Source organism: Mustelus asterias, chromosome 5, assembly GCF_964213995.1.
Source record: "Mustelus asterias chromosome 5, sMusAst1.hap1.1, whole genome shotgun sequence".
NCBI lineage: Eukaryota > Metazoa > Chordata > Chondrichthyes > Carcharhiniformes > Triakidae > Mustelus > Mustelus asterias.
The window spans coordinates 11,753,723-11,773,418 of record NC_135805.1 but is presented as its reverse complement, the minus strand read 5'-3'; the positions used below and the strand labels follow the sequence as shown (position 1 = coordinate 11,773,418).

At 45.9% G+C, this 19,696-nt stretch overlaps 1 protein-coding gene across 2 annotated transcripts in view; it reads right to left on the bottom strand.

Annotated features, from left to right (window-relative positions):
- Nucleotides 1-19,696, bottom strand: part of LOC144493364 (transport and Golgi organization protein 1 homolog) — a 105,919-nt gene that overhangs the window by 72,738 nt on the left and 13,485 nt on the right. For both annotated transcript variants that reach the window (XM_078212173.1, XM_078212172.1), the window contains exons 5-6: nt 14,307-15,077; nt 7,378-7,532 (exon numbers count right to left, since the gene is read on the bottom strand). In XM_078212173.1, the coding sequence (XP_078068299.1) occupies nt 7,378-7,532; nt 14,307-15,077 (926 nt within the window). The remainder of the gene's footprint in view (nt 1-7,377; nt 7,533-14,306; nt 15,078-19,696) is intronic.

Here is a 19,696-nt window from a genome sequence, read left to right as displayed (position 1 = left end):
ATCCAGCCCAGCACCGCCGAGTAAGCCAGCGCAGCGGCTCCGGCCGGAGGGGGTTGCTGCTGGCCGGGCGGCGACTCCGGCTCCATGGCGGACTGGGGTGGGGAGGGCGTGAATAAACTTTGTCCGATATTTAAGATGGACAGGTGGAGGTTGGGAGGAGAAGCTATGGCGATGACAGGTGGCCTGTAAGTGGGCCCAGGCCGGTGTCAGAGCCTCGGCCCCATAGTGACGGACAACCCGGGCCCAGGACGGACGCTGCCGGCGCCGAACAACCGCCGCTTAAAACACGTCAACACAGGAGCGCGCGCACCGGCGCCGGACAGGAAACGGCGGCAGCGGCTCCCAAAGGGCCACTTACTGCTCCTCCTCCGACAGCGCCACCATCTCTGGAGGACCAGCCTTCGCTACTTGTGTTCCTCTTCCTCCGACAGCGCCACTATCTCTGGAGGACCAGCCTTCGCTACTTGTGTTCCTCTTCCTCCGACAGCGCCACTATCTCTGGAGGACCAGCCTTCGCTACTTGTGTTCCTCTTCCTCCGACAGCGCCACTATCTCTGGAGGACCAGCCTTCGCTACTTGTGTTCCTCTTCCTCCGACAGCGCCACTATCTCTGGAGGACCAGCCTTCGCTACTCGTGTTCCTCTTCCTCCGACAGCGCCACTATCTCTGGAGGACCAGCCTTCGCTACTTGTGTTCCTCTTCCTCCGACAGCGCCACTATCTCTGGAGGACCAGCCTTCGCTACTTGTGTTCCTCTTCCTCCGACAGCGCCACTATCTCTGGAGGACCAGCCTTCGCTACTTGTGTTCCTCTTCCTCCGACAGCGCCACTATCTCTGGAGGACCAGCCTTCGCTACTTGTGTTCCTCTTCCTCCGACAGCGCCACTATCTCTGGAGGACCAGCCTTCGCTACTTGTGTTCCTCTTCCTCCGACAGCGCCACTATCTCTGGAGGACCAGCCTTCGCTACTTGTGTTCCTCTTCCTCCGACAGCGCCACTATCTCTGGAGGACCAGCCTTCGCTACTCGTGTTCCTCTTCCTCCGACAGCGCCACTATCTCTGGAGGACCAGCCTTCGCTACTTGTGTTCCTCTTCCTCCGACAGCGCCACTATCTCTGGAGGACCAGCCTTCGCTACTTGTGTTCCTCTTCCTCCGACAGCGCCACTATCTCTGGAGGACCAGCCTTCGCTACTTGTGTTCCTCTTCCTCCGACAGCGCCACTATCTCTGGAGGACCAGCCTTCGCTACTTGTGTTCCTCTTCCTCCGACAGCGCCACTATCTCTGGAGGACCAGCCTTCACTTCTGTCTCCCCGTCCATGTGCTATCCAAACACCCCCTCCCCCCACGAGCAACCTAATGATTCAAATAGAAAGCAAACTCTGCAGATGTCTGAAAATCTGAAACTAAAGACTCAGTAAATCAGAAAACATCTGTGGAAAGAGAAACAGTTAAGCTTCGAGTGAAATGTCACCCATCATCTCTTTCCATAGAGCCTGCCTGACTTGTTGAATATTTCCAGTGTGTTTTTCTGACTGATTCAAGATATATTAAAATTATTTTCACCTTGCAGAAAGTTTCACTCTCATCCTTCAGTTTATTCTGCTCTTAAAAGCCAGCTCATGCTGGGTGGGCTTCACTGCCTAATCCTCCCACTGAAATTCCTTCCATTCTTCACCAACACGGTGTCCCGTAAGTTATTCAACCACAGACTGCATCGCACACAACTGCAACCATGACCTTATCTGACATTAATAACCTTGTAAGAAGTTTAACAACACCTTTCCATGGAAGGGTCAATGGACAGCAATCCAGAGTGGCAATTCTAGTTGATTTTAATACTCTCTTAATTCCTGTGTTTACAATCGTTGCCCCACTGCACTCACAGCTGAAATCAACTTTGCACCATCTTTATCACACTGGATGGTAACTGTGCCCAAAACCACCAATAGTTTCACCTTAAGGTATGTTAGGAGCAAAAGGATAGTGAGAGATAAAATTGGTCCTCTTGAAGACCAGAGTGGTAGACTGTGTATGGAACCAAAAGAGATGGGGGAGATATTAAATGGTTTTTTTGCATCCGTATTTACTGAGGAAACGGGCATGGCGTCTACGGAAATAGGGCAAACAGGTAGGGAGGTCATGGAACCTTTACAGATTAAAGGGGAGGAGGTGCTTGCTGTCTTGAGGCAAATCAGAGTGGATAAATCCCCAGGACCGGACAGGGTATTCCCACGGACCTCGAGGGAAGCTAGTGTTGAACTTGCAGGGGCCCTGGCAGACATATTTAAAATGTCAGTATTCACGGGGGAGGTGCCGGATGATTGGAGGGTGGCTCATGTTGTTCCGTTGTTTAAAAAAGGTTCCAAAAGAAATCCAGGAAATTATAGGCCGGTAAGTCTGACGTCGGTGGTGGGCAAGTTATTGGAAGGTGTGATAAGGGATAGGGTCTACAAATATTTGGATAGACAGGGACTTATTAGGGAGAGTCAACATGGCTTTGTGCGTGGTAGGTCATGTTTGACCAATCTATTAGAGTTTTTCGAGGAGGTTACCAGGAAAGTGGATGAAAGGAAGGCGGTGGATGTCGTCTACCTGGATTTCAGCAAGGCCTTTGACAAGGTCCCTCATGGGAGGTTAGTGAGGAAGGTTCAGTCGCTGGGTATACATGGGGTGGTAGTAAATTGGATTAGACACTGGCTCAATGGAAGAAGCCAGAGAATGGTTGTGGAGGATTGCTTCTCTGAGTGGAGGCCTGTGACTAGTGGTGTGCCGCAGGGATCGGTGTTGGGTCCATTGTTGTTTGTCATCTATATCAATGATCTGGATGATAATGTGGTAAATTGGATCAGCAAGTTTGCTGATGATACAAAGATTGGAGGTGTAGTGGACAGTGAGGAAGGTTTTCAAAGCTTGCAGAGGGATTTGGACCAACTAGAAAAATGGGCTGAAAAATGACAAATGGAATTTGACGCGGACAAGTGTGAGATATTGCACATTGGAAGGACAAACCAAAGTAGAACGTACAGGGTAAATGGTAGGACTCTGAAGAGTGCAGTAGAACAGAGGGATCTGGGAATACAGGTACAGAATTCCCTAAAAGTGACGTCACAGGTGGATAGGGTCGTAAAGAGTGCCTTTGGTACATAGGCCTTTATAAATCGGAGTATCGAGTATAAAAGTTGGAGTGTTACGGTAAGGTTATATAAGGCATTGGTGAGGCCAAATTTGGAGTATTGTGTACAGTTTTGGTCACCTAGTTACAGGAAGGATGTAAATAAGGTTGAAAGAGTGCAGAGAAGGTTCACAAGGATGTTGCCGGGACTTGAGAAGCTGAGTTACAGAGAGAGATTGAATAGGTAGGGACTTTATTCCCTGGAGCGTAGAAGATTGAGGGGAGATTTGATAGAGGTGTATAAGATTTTGATGGGTATAGATAGAGTGAATGCAAGCAGGCTTTTTCCGCTGAAGCTAGGGGAGAAAAAAACCAGAGGGCATGGGTTAAAGGTGAAAGGAGAAAAGTTTAAAGGGAATATTAGGGGGGGCTTCTTCACGCAGAGAGTGGTGGGAGTGTGGAATGAGCTGCCGGATAAAGTGGTAAATGCGGGGTCACTTTTAACATTTAAGAAAAACTTGGACGGGTTCACGGATGAGAGGGGTGTGGAGGGATATGGTCCAAGTGCAGGTCAGTGGGACTAGGCAAAAAATGGTTCGGCACAGACAAGGGCCAAAAGGCCTGTTTCTGAGCTGTAATTTTCTATGGTTCTAAAGAGATCTAGGGGTACAGGTTCATAGCTCCTTGAAATTGGAGTCATAGGTGGACAGAGTGGTGAAGAAGGCATTTGGCATGCTTGGTTTCATTGGTCAGAACATTGAATACAGGAGTTGGGACGTCTTGTTGAAGTTGTACAAGACATTGGTATGGCCACACTTGGAATACTGTGTACAGTTTTGGTCATTCTATTATAGAAAGAATATTATTCAACTAGAAAGAGTGCAGAAAAGATTTACTAGGATGCTACCGGGACTTGATGGTTTGAGTTACAAGGAAAGGCTGGATAGACAGGGACTTTTTCCTCTGGAGCGTAGGAGGCTTCGGGATGATCATATAGAGGTCTATAAAATCTTGAGGGACGTAGATCAGCTAGATAGTCAATATCTTTTCCCAAAGATAGGGGAGTCTAAAACTGGAGGGCATAGGTTTAAGGTGAGAGGGGAGAGATACAAAAAGGTCCAGAGGGACAATTTCTTCACACAGAGGGTGGTGAGTGTCTGGAACAAGCTACAAGTTGGGCCGAAGGGCCTGTTTCCATGCTGTAAACCTATATGACTCTTAACTGAAAAGGCTACAATCTTCCAATAGATTCCTTCATTATTATTTTACTTTCATTTTCTCTGGAATGGCACAGTGCAGCCACCAAGTGGCAGGTCACAAAATGACACCACAATGGTCCACCAAGTCAGAATGCCACATCATCGGAAGGTGCATGGGTACCTTCCTGCATGCGGGGGGGGGGGGAGGGGGGAGAGGGGAGGGGGGGCGGGGGGGGGAGGGGGGGGGGGGCGGGGGGGGGGAGGGGGGGGGCGGGGGGGGGCGGGGCGGGGAGGGGGGGGGGCGGGGGGGGCGGGGCGGGGCGGGGGGGGGCGGGGCGGGGGGGGCGGGGCGGGGGGGTAGAAGTCAGGAGGAAATGCTGCTTGCCTGCATTAACAGAAGTATGGCAAGTCAATACACATACTCAAATATTAAGAACAACCAACTTGATCTAAGGACAGGTGACAGAAGTGTTAGTGAGGGATCACTTGCGATCAATGACCATAATTCCATTAGTTTTAAGATAGCTATAGAGAATGATAGGTCTGGCCCAAAAAGTTAAAATTCTAAACTGGGGCAAGGCTAATTTTGACGGTATCAGGCAGGAACTTTCAAAAGTTAATTGGGGGAGTCTGTTGGCAGGCAAAGGGATGTCTGGTAATTGGGAGGCTTTCAGAAGTGTGTTAAACAGGGTCCAGGGCACATTCCTCTTACAGTGAAGGGCAAGGCTGGTAGAAGTAGGGAACCCTGGATGGCTCAGGATATTGAGGCCCAGTCAAGAAGGAGGAGGAGGCACATGACATGCATAGGCAGCTGGGATCAAGTGAATCCCTTGAAGAGTATAGAGGGTGTAGAAGTAGAGTTAAGAGAGAAACCAGGAGAGCAAAATGGGACACAAGATTGCTTTTGCAGATAAAGCAAAGGAGAATCAAAAGAGCTTCTACAAATGCATAAAGAGCAAAAGGGTAACTAGGAAGAGAGTAAGGCCTCTTAAGGATCAAAAAGGTCATCTATGTGCAGATCCACAAGAGATGGGTGAGATCCTAAATGAATATTTCTCATCAGCATTTACTGTTGAGAAAAGCATGGATGTTAGGGAATTTGGGGAAATAAATAGTGATGTCTTGAGGAGTGTACATATTACAGAGGTGGTGGTGCTAGAAGTCTTAAAGCGCATCAAGGTAGATAAATCCCTGGGACCTGACGAAGTGTATCCCAGGACATTGTTGAAGACTAGGAAGGAAATTGCGGGTCCCCTAACAGAGGTATTTGAATCACCAACAGCCACAGGTGAGGTGCCTGAAGATTGGAGGATGGCAAATGCTGTGCCTTTGTTTAAGAAGGGCTGCAGGGAAAAGCCTGGGAACTACAGGCTGGTGAGCCTAACATCTGTAGTGGGTAAATTGTTCGAAGGTATTTTGAGAGACAGGATCGACAGGCATTTGGAGAGGCGAGGACTGATTAGGGACAGTCAGCATGGCTTGGTGAGTGGAACATGTCTCACAAATTTGACTGAGTTCTTTGAAGGGGTAACCAAGAAGGTAGATGAGGGCAGTGTAGTTGATGTTGTCTACATGGACTTTAGCAAGGCCTTTGAGAAGGTACCGCATGGTAGGTTGTTGCATAAGGTTAAATCTCACGGGATCCAGGGTGAGGTATCTAAATGGATACAAAATTGGCTTGATGACAGAAGACAGAGGGTCGTTGAAGAGGGTTGTTTTTCAAACTGGAGGCTTGTGACCAGCGGTGTGCCTCAGGGATCAGTGCTGGGTCCATTGTTATTTGTCATTTATATTAATGATTTGGATGAGAATTTAGGAAGCATGGTTAGTAAGTTTGCAGTTGACACCAAGATTGGTGGCATAGTGGACAGTGAAGAAGATTATTTAGAATTGCAACGGGATCTTGATCAATTGGGCCATTGGGCTGATGAATGGCAGATGGAGTTTAATTTAGATAAATGAGAGGTGATGCATTTTGGTAGATCGAACCAGGGCAGGACTTAATTAATGATACGACGTTGGGGAGAGTTACAGAACGAAGAGATCTAGGGGTACATGTTCATCGCTCATTGAAAGTGGAGTCACAGGTGGACAGAGTGGTGAAGAAGGCATTCAGTATGCTTGGTTTCATTGGTCAGAACATTGAATACAGGAGTTGGGACATCTTGTTGAAGTTGTACAAAACATTGGTATGGCCACATTTGGAATACTATGTACAGTTCTGGTCACCCTATTATAGAAGAGATATTATTAAACCAAAAAAAGAGTGCAGAAAAGATTTACTCGGATGCTACCAGGACTTGATGGTTTGAGTTATAAGGAGAGACTAGACAGACTGGGATTTTTTTCTCTGGAGTGTAGGAGGCTGAGGGGTGATCTTATAGAGGTCTACAAAATAATGAGGGGCACAGATCAGCTAGATAGTCAATATCTTTTCCCAAAGGTAGGGGAGTCTAAAACTAGTGGGCATGGGTTTAAACTGAGAGGACAGAGACACAAAAGTGTTCAGAGGGGCAATTTTTCCACACAGAGGGTAGTGAATCATAGAAACCCTACAGTGCAGAAGGAAGCCATTCGGCCCATCGAGTCTGCATCGACCACAATTCCACCCAGGCCCTACCCCCATATCCCTACATATTTTACCCGTTAATCCCTCTAACCTACAAATCTCAGGACACTAAGGGGCAATTTTAGCATGGCCAATCGACCTAACCTGCACATCTTTGGACTGTGGGAGGAAACCGGAGCATCCGGAGGAAACCCACGCAGACACGAGGAGAATGTCTGGAACAAGCTGCCAGAGGTAGTGGTAGAGACAGGTACAATTTTGTCTTTTAAAAAGCGTTTAGGCAGTTACATGGGTAAGATAAGTAGAGGGATATGGACCAAACACAGGCAATTGGGACTAGCTTAGTCGTTAAAAAAGGGGGCGGCATGGACAAGTTGGGCTGAAGGGCCTGATTTCATTCTGTAAACCTCTATGACTAAAAGTGACTGGCGCCCATGGAACCACAGGACCTCAGGAGGAGAGAAAGTTGATTGGAGAAAATAATAAAATAACTTACATACTCCAAGAGTGACTGAGCGACAGGCCACACATTGTCCTTGATCAGCAGGACAGCAGCTTCCAGCACTGTGACAATCCATGGCAGGAACAGGCCTTGCTCCTGCTGCTGACCTTTATCCATGATCACATTGTTGTCCGGGGTGGAAGAGGTCTCTGGAGTTCCAACCAGAATGCAAACAGTAAAAGTATTAACTTAGCATGATTCCAGTCAAAGACACATCCCAATAATGGAACACAAGAACAGGAGGCGGCCATTCAGCCCCCTTGAAACTGTTCTGCTATTCAATTGTTGATATATGACCTAAATCCATCCATGCTCTATGACTCTAAGCTCAGTTTCTCCAGTCTGTCTATATAGCTGTAATCCCCTATCCATGGAACCATCCTCAATTAATTTCTTCTGTACTTTCTCTAAAGTTTCATGTCCTTCCAAAATGTGATGGCAAGAATATAATACTCTAATTGGGGATGAAGTAGTTTTTGATATAGGTTTAACGCAATTAGTGTGCTTCCATTTGTAAAGCCCCAGTATTCCATTTTTAAATCTGTCCCTGCATAAACACCCCACCCACTGTTTTTGTACCCCATTTAAAATTGTATCCTTTAGCTTACATTCTCTCTCATTTTCCTACCAAGGCGCATTACCTCACACTTTTCTGTATTGAGTTTCATCTGCCGTGAGTTGGCACATTCCAGCATTAAATTTTAAATTTAAAAAATTATAGAGTAAAGAAATGGAAAGTACGGAGGGCTTCTGCTGAAGCTGGCTGGAGGGGACAGTCATTACATTCTCCTGAAGTCTATTACTAACTTTCTGAATGTTCACACTTCCAAGTTTAATCCAGATAAATGCGAAGTGATGCATTTCGGTAGATCGAATGTAAGGGAGAGCTATACAATAAATGGGAGAACCATCAGGAGTATAGACACACACAGGGACCTGGGTGTACAAGTCCACAGATCCTTAAAGGTGGCAGCACAGGTGGAGAGGGTGTCAAGAAGGCATATGGCATGCTTGCCTTTATTGGACAGGGCATAGAATATAAAAGTTGGCATATAATGATGCAGCTGTATAGAACGTTGGTTAGGCCACATTTGGAATACTGCGTCCAGTTCTGGTGGCCGCACTACCAGAAGGACGTGGAGGCTTTAGAGAGAGTACAGAGAAGGTTTACCAGGATGTTGCCTGGTATGGAGGGTCTTAACTATGAGGAGAGATTGGGTAAACTGGGGTTGTTCTCCCTGGAAAGACGGACGATGAGGGGCGACCTAATAGAGGTGTATAAAATTATGAAGGGCATAGATAGGGTGAACAGTGGGAAGCTTTTTCCCAGGTCGGAGGTGACGAACACAAGGGGTCACGGGTTCAAGGTGAGGGGGGGAAAGGTTCAACACAGATGTCAGGGGGGCGTATTTTACACAGAGGGTGGTGGGGGCCTGGAATGCACTGCCAAGCAAGGTGATTGAGGCGGACACGCTGGGATCGTTTAAGACTTATCTAGATAGCCACATGAACAGACTGGGAATAGAGGGATACAAACGAATGGTCTCGTTGGGCACATGAGCGACGCAGGCTTGGAGGGCCGAAGGGCCTGTTCCTGTGCTGTATTGTTCTTTGTTCATGTCATCTGCAAATTTTGAAATTCCACCCTGTACCTCAAGTTCAAGACATTAACATATATCAAAAACAGCAGTGATCCTTATCAAAAACACTGGGGAACTACCTCCGTCCAGTGAAAAAAACAGCCATTCACAACAGCTCCTTAATTCCTATTCCTAAGCCAACTTGCTATCTATCCTACTAGAGTCACTTGGTAGATTCAAATTTTGCTAACGTTCCTAACATATGTTACTTTATCAAAAGGCTTTGGAAGTCCATGTAGGTAATAACTTTTGTGATGATACTGTGCTGTTAATATATGTTATGTTTAAGGGGGGATTGCTTTAAGATGCAGTGTTTTGTTACAAGCAGTCAGTTTGGAAGGAATACAGCAGATGTTAGAACGCAGGAAAATTGCTCATTTTAGCCATGCAAGTGTTTATTTGCAGAGGCCTAATGAGCTTTTGTTTACCAAAGGAGGGGACCCTTGGCTTTGGAGCTTTGACAAAGGGTCATCTTGACTTGAAATGTCAGCTCTTTTCTCTCCTTATAGATGCTGCCAGACCTGCTGAGATTTTCCAGCATTTTCTCTTTTGGTAAGAGGACCCTTGGCGTGTTTTTGTGATTAAAGTAATGGAAGACGAGTTAGCTATATAGGCTCATATAATCATGTGATATTAGAAACAGGAGGAGTTAGGCTTGTAGCTGTGGAAAATAGCGGAGTTCAATTTGAGAGGGCTGTTTAAAGATAGAAGCCCACAAGTAGCTCTCTCTACAAAATCTCTCTGCAAGCTCCAAAGCTGTTAACAAAGGTTAAAGCAAGTATGCCTGAATTTGCTAACCATTTTTGAAGTGGGGTTTAAGTCTCTAAGAGAAATATTGCTCAATTGGAACTGAATAGTAACAAATTAGAAGTGTGAAGAGTTGTTGCTTTTCAGGTTTAAAGGTTGTCAATGGTTAAAAGTTAAACTGTTACATTTTGTTAGAGTTTACTTGAACTGGTTATGAATAAAACTTTTTTGTTAAAATATCCCTAATTTGTCAGTGGAATTACTTCTGGAGTAAAGCATCCTTTCCTCACATTAATGCCAAAATAGAAAAAATTATTGGGGTCTCGTCTGGCTTTATATATACCATGGGATCATATGGCACCCTAACACTTTTGATTTGGAGACGCAGAGCCAGACTACGATCCCAAAACCTCTTTGGTTCTGTGGATTCCTCGGGAAATAACTGTATACATTCACTTGCTCCAATGAAAGTCATGTTGGAAGCGGGGGTGATCCTCACAGCAACATTGGAGGGGTGAAGGGAACATGCTGTGGTGACAGAGAAATATCCTTACTCAACTCAGAGCAGTGGATTTGCTGGGATGACAAGTGAGATGAACCTGATGTTTTTTCACTCTTTCACAGGATGTGGGCATTGCTGGCAAGGCCAGTGTTTGTTGTCCATTCCTATTTGCCCTTGAAGGTAGTGGTGAGCCACCTTCTCAAACCGTTTGGTGTAGGTACTCCCACAGTGTTATCCAAAAGGGAGTTCCAAGGTTTTGACCCAGCGACAGTGAAAGAATGGCAGTGATATAGTTCCAAGTTAGGATGGTGGGTGACTTGGAGGGGAATTTGCAGGTGGTGGTGTTCCCATGTGTCTGCTGCCATAGTTTTTCTAGATGGTAGTGGTCGTGGGTTTGGAAGCTGTTGCTGCAAAAGCCTTGGTGAGTTCCTGCAGTTCATCTTCTGTAGATAGTACACACTGCTGCCATTAGTGGTGTAGGGAATGAATGTTTGCAGATGGGGTGCCAATCAAACAGACTGCTTTGCCCTGGATTTTATCTAGCTTCTTGAGTATTATTGGAACTGCACTCCAATAATGGAGGGCTGAGTAAGATGCTCTTTTGGAGAGTCAGTGCAGGCTTGATGGGTCGAATGACCTCCTTCTGAACTGTAGGGATCCTATGATAAACTAGGCTCACTCTTTGGTGGAGTGTTGAAGGATTGCTTCAGTGTAGGAAGCTGCCCTTGTTTGAATCTGGCATTGAACAGAGACCCCATCCACCTGTTCTGATAAAGACTAAAGATCCCATGGCACTATTTCACGAAGAACAGGGATTTCTCCCAGAATCCCAATGAGAATTCCTGCAGAAACCAACACCATTTAGATTAGCTGGCTATTTGTCCCATTTGCTGTTAGTAGAATTGTATGTGTAAAATGGCTGCCTATTTTGTCAGTATAACAAATATCGATAGCATTTTCAAATACTTCATTTCTGGTAAAACACTTTGGAATATTTCTGAGAGAGGATAAAATCTAACTATAAACACCAGGACCGGGATTTTAAACTCACTCGTAAAATCCCACCAGAGGCCAATGGAGAGCTGGTAAAATTCCAGCCCAGATGTTTTTTCCATCCGCTCCTCCCGTTTAAAAATAAGTTTTTTTTCATTAAAACCTCAGTGAAGAGCAAAGCGATGGGATGAATGGGAATCAAATTAAAATGGAGCAGAGATGAGATCACTCCAAGTTTGGGTTTAAAAGGATCCATTTTTTTAGGTTTTTAGGGAAGGACGACAGATTTCCTCATATCCTTTTGGGAAGGAAATCTGCTGTCCTTACCTGCTCTGGCCGACATGTGACTCCAGAGCCACAGCAATGTGGTTGACCCTTAACTGCCCTCAGGCAACTAAGGATGGGCAATAAATGCTGTAAGGAGTCTAACAACACCAGGTTAAAGTCCAACAGGTTTATTTGGTAGCAAACGCCACTAGCTTTCGGAGCGCTGCTCCTTCGTCAGGGGAGTGGGAGATCTGCTCATAAACAGCAAACAGGGCATATAAAGACACAAACTCAATTTACAGAATAATGAATAATGATTGGAATGAGAGTCTTTACAGCTAATCAAGTCTTAAAGGTACAGACAATGTGAGTGGAGAGAGCATTAGCACAGGTTAAAGAGATGTGTATTATCTCCAGACAGGACAGCCAGTGAGACTTTGCAAGTCCAAGCAAGTTGTGGGAGTTACTGATAGTGTGACATGAACCCAAGATCCCAGTTTAGGCCGTCCTCATGTGTGCGGAACTTGGCTATCAGTTTCTGCTCAGCGACTCTGCGCTGTCGTGTATTGTGAAGGCCGCCTTGGAGAATGCTTACCCGAATATCAGAGGCCGAATGCCCGTGACCGCTGAAGTGCTCCCCAACAGGAAGAGAACAGTCTTGCCTGGTGATTGTCGAGCGGTGTTCATTCATCTGTTGTCGTAGCGTCTGCATGGTTTCCCCAATGTACTGTGCCTCGGGACATCCTTTCCTGCAGCGTATCAGGTAGACAATGTTGGCCGAGTTGCAAGAGTAGGTACCACGTACCTGGTGGATGGTGTTCTCACGTGAGATTATGGCATCCGTGTCGATGATCCGGCACGTCTTGCAGAGGTTGCTGTGGCAGGGTTGTGTGGTGTCGTGGTCACTGTTCTCCTGAAGGCTGGGTAGTTTGCTGCGGACAATGGTCTATTTGAAGTTCTGCGGTTGTTTGAAGGCAAGAAGTGGGGGTGTGGGGATGGCCTTGACGAGATGTCCGTCTTCATCAATGACATGTTGAAGGCTCCGGAAGAGATGTCGTAGCTTCTCCGCTCCGGGGAAGTACTGGACGACGAAGGGTACTCTGTCCACCGTGTCCCGTGTTTGTCTTCTGAGGAGGTCGGTGCGGTTTTTCGCTGTGGCACGTCGGAACTGTCGATCGATGAGTCGAGCGCCATATCCTATTCTTATGAGGGCATCTTTCAGCGTATGGAGGTGTCTGTTGCGATCCTCCTCATCCGAGCAGATCCTGTGTATACGTAGGGGATGGCTTCTTTAACGTGTTTAGGGTGGAAGCTGGAGAAGTGGAGTATCACAACAGACATCTCCATACGCTGAAAGATGCCCTCAAGAACAGGATATGGCACTCGACTCATTGATCGACAGTTCCGACGCGCCACAGCGAAAAACCGCACCGTCCTCCTCAGAAGACAAACACAGGACACGGTGGACAGAGTACCCTTCATCGTCCAGTACTTCCCCGGAGCGGAGAAGCTACGGCATCTCCTCCGGAGCCTTCAACATGTCATTGATGAAGACGAACATCTCGCCAAGGCCATCCCCACACCCTGACTTCTTGCCTTCAAACAACCGCACAACCTCAAACAGACCATTGTCCGCAGCAAACTACCCAGCCTTCAGGAGAACAGTGACCACGACACCACACAACCCTGCCACAGCAACCGCTGCAAGACGTGCCGGATCATCGACACGGATGCCATCATCTCACGTGAGAACATCATCCACCTGGTACACGGTACATACTCTTGCAACTCGGCCAACGTTGTCTACCTGATACGCTGCAGGAAAGGATGTCCCAAGGCATGGTACATTGGGGAAACCATACAGACGCTACGACAACGGATGAATGAACACCGCTCAACAATCACCAGGCAAGACTGTTTTCTTCCTGTTGGGAAGCACTTCAGCGGTCACGGGTATTCGGCCTCTGATATTCGGGTAAGCGTTCTCCAAGGCGGCCTTCACAACACACGACAGCGCAGAGTCGCTGAGCAGAGACTGATAGCCAAGTTCCGCACACGAGGACGGCCTCAACCGGAATCGTGGGTTCATGTCACACTATCTGTAACCCCCACGACTTGCCTGGACTTGCAAAGTCTCACTGGCTGTCCTGTCTGGAGACAATACACACCTCTTTAACCTGTGCGAATGCTCTCTCCACTCACATTGTCTGTACCTTTAAGACTTGATTAGTTGTAAAGACTCGCATTCCAATCATTATTCATTATTCTGTAAATTGAGTTTGTGTCTTTATATGCCCTGTTTGTTGTTTATGAGCAGATCTCCCACTCACCTGACGAAGCTACCAAATAAACCTGTTGGACTTTAACCTGGTGTTGTTAGACTCCTTACTGTGTTTACCTCAGTCCAACGCCGGCATCTCCACATCAATAAATGCTGGCCAGCCAGTGATGCCCATGTTACACGATTGAATAAGAAATAATAATTTCCTGTCCTAAAGGACATCAGTGAACCAGATGGGTTTTTACAACAATGGTTTCATGATCATCATTGGACTTTTAATTCCAGATTTCACCAGCTGCCGTGGTGGGATTCAAACCCCAGAGCATTACCCTCCGCCACTGCTTCCCCGACACAACTCCAAGATTTGAGACTCTAGGAAATAACAAGTTTGAACAATGAATTCAGCTGATCTAAGTTAGAGGATTTTTCTACACTTTATAAACTGCTACTTCAAGACTTGGCTCCATGCAATCAGCAGTTACTTTTCACTCACCTATTTCCACCTCCGAATGGGCCCATTTATCACCTCCTGCTGCTGGAATTTCTGTCTCCTGTTGCTTTCCTTTCAATGAGCTTTCCATTGCAGTGTGTTTTCCATCAGACTCTGCCACGTTCTCTGTAAAAGTCACAACAGAAGGTTCCTTCTGTGCTTCCTCTACTTGCTCACTGGTGTTCAGGATATGCAGTTCCCTCCAAGCCTTCTCTTCTTTCAACCTCCCTCCAACATTTGGGGAGGGTGCTTTTTTCTCGTGCTCTCTGAGGCTGCCACTCACCAGAGTAGGAGTTGCTTTCTGAATCTCTTCTACCCTTCCTGTGATATTTGCAGTTGGTGTTCCTGTATCCTCCCCATTCCCCTTCATTTCATCCCATGTTCGTTTTGAATGTCCTTCAATCTCAGTAAAATTTGAGGAAGGTAGTTCTATTGTTGCTTCCTCTTTCTCTTTACCTATTGCGATCTCTGAAATGGGATGGTCTTTCCCAGTCTCTTTGACAATGTCTGGAAAACCTGGTCCTCTCGCTATTTCTTCACCCTCCTCCTCCTTTCGCTTTTGAAATGCCACACTTTCTGCAAGGTATCCAGATTGTGTCTTTCCCTGTGGCTCTTGGCCTCCACCTTCCTCCTGCTTGCTCTCTGAATGTCGTGTGTCCTTGGTGAAGATTGAAGACGGCAATCCTCTCGTTGATTGATCATTCATCTTCTCTCCTCCTTGTTCTTCAGTAGCATCTTTCTTTTGTTCTTCCTGTTTGCTGCGGTCCAATGATTCTACAGAATAAAATTGGCAAAGTTGTAACTTTTCTTTAAATTAACCAGTAAAACTTTTTCAATCCTAAGAAAACCATATCGTTCAATCAACATTAGCTACCTTCATTACCTTACAAAATGACCGTTTCTAACTAGAAAGGCTGCCAAAGAACCACTGGAAGCATCTCACGGCCAAACTCAATGTTTCACCAATGCACAATTCACCAAAAGTGGGAATTCTACTGTTTCATCCCCACATTCTAGCTTTTAATCTATTTCAATCTCAAATTAAATTCTTACATCTATGTCATTGCAAAAATCACACTAGGTTTCTTCTGTGGCTCCACTCCACTCTTGCAGGTGTTCAGGGTACATCTTCGAAGTGGCCTTCTAGAAACTTGATTTCCCTCAACAACTGAAAACCTAAATTCACTCAGGACTGATAACGGTGTAGGCTCATTTCACACGTCCCTCACACTCAATGATCAATCTCATGTTTGCTGTCCAATTCTCTCACCTCTCGCCGTCATCCTTTCTTGTTTTTTTTATGTTAATGATACTGCTGTCAATGCTCTTTCATTTTTCAATCATGCTGCTTGTATGCTCCAAATTTACACAATACACACTATTTTACCTTGTGTTGGACTCAAGAGTACTTGCTGTGTCTAATACCCTCCCAGGACATCGATATAGAATCCTACAGTGCAGAAAGAGGCCATTCGGCCCATCGAGTCTGCACCAACCACAATCCCTCCCAGACCCTATCCACATATCCCTACATATTTACCCACTACCCCTCTAACCTATGCATCCCGGGACACTAAGGGGCAATTGAGAATGGCCAATCAACCTAGCCCGCACATCTTTGGACTGTGGGAGGAAACCGGAGCACCCGGAGGAAACCCACGCAGACATGGGGAGAATGTGCAAACTCCACACAGACAGCGACCCGAGCCAGGATTCGAACCCAGGTCCCTGGAGCTGTGAAGCAGCAGTGCTAACCACTGTGCTACCGTGCCGCCCATAAATATCAAAACTGTACAAGTCTAACTTGCTAAGAGTTTCTTTCCCTACAATCTACAGGAATAAGCAAACAACTTGTATTTTTAATATTGCCCCTTCAATGCAGTAAAACATTCCAAGGCATTTCACAGGAGTGATAACAAACGAAACACCCAACCTTACGTTAGGGCAAATGACTGAAAGCTTGGTTAATGAGGTATGATTTAAAAGGGTCTTAAAGGAGTAGTGAAGAGAGGTTCAAGCAGCCAATACAAGAGTATAGGATCTAGACAGCTGATGGCACATGAGCCAATGATACGGCGATTAAAATCGGGGATGCTCAAGAGGCCAGAACTGGAGTTGTGCACATCTCTCAAGGATTGTGGACCTGGAGATTATAGGGAAAGGGAGTGGCAAAGTCATGGAGATGTTAAAAAAGGGGAAATCAAGGTGGCTTGTAGCTAAAAAGTAATGTCAGCGAACACAAGGATAATGGAAGATTCACGCCACTCAAGTACCAGACAATGACCATCTCAAATGAGAGAGAATCTAACTATCTTCCCTTCACATTCAACAGCATTACCATAGCTGAATCTCTCATTATTAACATTGACCAGAAACTGAACTGGACCAGCCATTTAATACTGTGGGGCTACAAGAGCAGGTCAGAGCCTAAGAATCCTGCAGCAAGGTACTCACCTCCGAACTCCCCTAAGCTTGTCCACCATCTACAAGGCACAAGTCAGGAGTCTAATGGAATCCTCTGCACTCACCTGAATGAATGTGGCTCCAACAACAATCAAGAAGCTCAACATTGTCCAGGACAAAGAAACCCACTTGATTGGAAGCCCTTCCATCACCTTCCAACATCCACCACCAACGCACAGAAGCAGCTGTGTGCCATCTACAAGATATACTGCAGCAATTCACCAATACTCCAACTTCCAAAACTGCAACCTTAGCCAAGATGTACAAGGGCAGCATATGAACAAGAACACCACCTGCAAGTTCCCCTCCAAGTCACAAACTATCCTGACTTGAAACCAGATCCACTTGTCACTGGATCAAAATCCTAGAACTCCCTTCCCAACAGCACGATGGGTGTACCTACATCAGATGGGTTTCAATGGTTCATGAAGTGGCTCACCATCAATTTCGAAGGATGTTAGGGATGGGCAACATGGTTTTGCCAGCAACACACACATCCCATGCAAGAATGAAAGGATGGGACTTGATACAACTTAGTACAAAAGTGGAGTCTGATGACCTACAGTTTACCTACAGATTGGAGGCTGGACAGGAGTGCATTGGAGTAGTCAAGTCAATAAGTGACAACGACATGGATGAGTGTTTTAGCAGCATAAGAGCTGAGGCAGGTACAGAAACAAAAATTGGCGATCTTCATGTTAACATGAATATGGGGTCAGAGATGACAATAAGGTTGCAAACATTCTGGTTCATCTTTAGACAATTGCCAGGGAGAAGTTTAAATTTATTTATTAGTGTCACAAGTAGACTTACATTAACACTGCAGTGAAATTACTGTGAAAATTCCCTAGTCGCCACACTCTGGCGCTAGTTCGGGTACACAGAGAGAATTTAGCATGCAAATATACTTGGAAATATATCACCATTCCTTCACGGTCACTGCACCTAACCAACACGTCTTTCGGACTGTGGAAGGAAACCAGAGCAGCCGGAGGAAACCCATGCAGACATGGGGAGAATGTGCAAACTCCACACAGTGACCCAAGCCGGGAATTGAACCCGGGCCTCTGGCGCTGTGAGGCAGCAGTACTAACCACTGTATCAGAGAAGGATGGAGTTAATGGCTAGAAAGCAAATTAGTTAGAAGAAATTCTGCTCATCCATAGACTTTTAAGGCCACCAAGTTGGTGTAAATTCTGAAGGGTCTTGACAGGCAAATGCTGAGATGATGTTTCCTCTTGTGGAAGAATCTAGAACTAGGAGGCACAGTTTAGGGTATCCTAGTTGAGACACTGAAGAAATTTCTTCTGTCAGAGGGTCATTAGTCTTTGGCCTTCTCTTTCCCAGAGAGCAGTGGAGGCTAGTTCATTGATTCATAAGGGAGTCAAGAGTTTAGGGAAGAAGCTACCTTCTTGAACCTCTGCAGTCCATGTGGGTGTCGGTACATCCACAGTGCTGTTAGGAAGCGAGTTCCAAGATTTTGACCCAGTGACTGTGAAGGAATGGTGATATATTTCCAAGTCAGGACGGGTGTGGGGCTTGACGGGGAACTTGCATGTGATGGTGTTCCCATGTATTTGCTACCCTTGTCCATTATTGTGGTGGAGATCGCAAGTTTGGAAGGTGCTGTCAAAGAAGCCTTAGTGATTTGCAGTACACACAGCTACTGTGCGTCGGTGGTGGAGAGATTGAATGTTAAGCTGATGGATGGCAATCAAGCAAAATTCTTTGTCCTGGATGGTTCAGTATGAGTACACTACTGGCATTGGGGAGGGAGTGTCTTTTCATTACATTTCAATATGTGTATGTAGATGTTACTGTATAAAACGAAAAAGGAAATTAGCATGCTGAATCAGTTTGCTTTCTTAATTCTTTCATGGGTGTCGTTGGCAAGCCCAGCATTTGTTGCCCATTCCTAATTGTCCTTAAACTGAGTGGCTTGTGGGTCATTTCAGAGGGCAGTTAAGAGTCAACTACACTGTTGTGAGTTTGGAGTCACATGTGGGCCAGACCGGGCAAAGCCAGCAGATTTCCTCCCGAAAGGACATGAGTGAACCAGATGGGTTATGAACACATTCATGAGATTAGTTTTATAATTCAGATTTATTGACTGAACTTAAATTCCACCAACTGCTGTGGTGGGATTTGAACCCATGTTCCCAGGGAGTTAGCTTGAACCTCTGGATGACTAATCCAGTGACACGACAACTGTGCTATCAACTTCCCCACCTAATGCCGTAGATGAATGTGCAGGTTCTGTGTAGCAAGACCTACTTGGTCTTGAAGGAGGAGGAAATCATCAGAGGAAGACCATGGATTTATCCAATCAGCAAAAGACGGGATGTTTTAAACTTTGGCCCCAATAGGTACTGGACAGGGAAGGTCAGGGTTGCCCACTCCAAGGCCAATTCAGTAACATTTTCACCCATAAGTTCTGGGTTCAAGCAAGACATGGGATTTGAGTTTTTTAATCCAGATTAGCACTCCAGTACAGTATTCAGGGACTGTTCCATTGAGAGATGCACTATCCTGCATTGAGGTAGTGGTCAGAGAACTGGTAAATCAAAAACAGACACATCATCTCAAGGTACTACTTTGCATTTTCAAGTGGCTGATAATAAGGCCAAGGAGTAGGAATTCTCAGCTTGGATGTAACAAGCAACAGAGAGAACCTGAAGTAAAGAAAATAACTTAAAGTCACAATCATCAATCAGCAAGTTGAGATGTGGGGAAGTATGAGCTCATATAACTCAGGTTCGAGAGGGACAAACAGGAATATTTTCCCCAGTGTGAGGGACTGGAAACTATGGAGTAACAAAGGGATTTGGGTGTTCATGCCCACAAATCACTAAAAGCCAATGGACAAATACAAAAAAAAATCAAAAAGCCTAATGGAATATTTGATTTTCTCTAATTTCTAAAATTAAGTA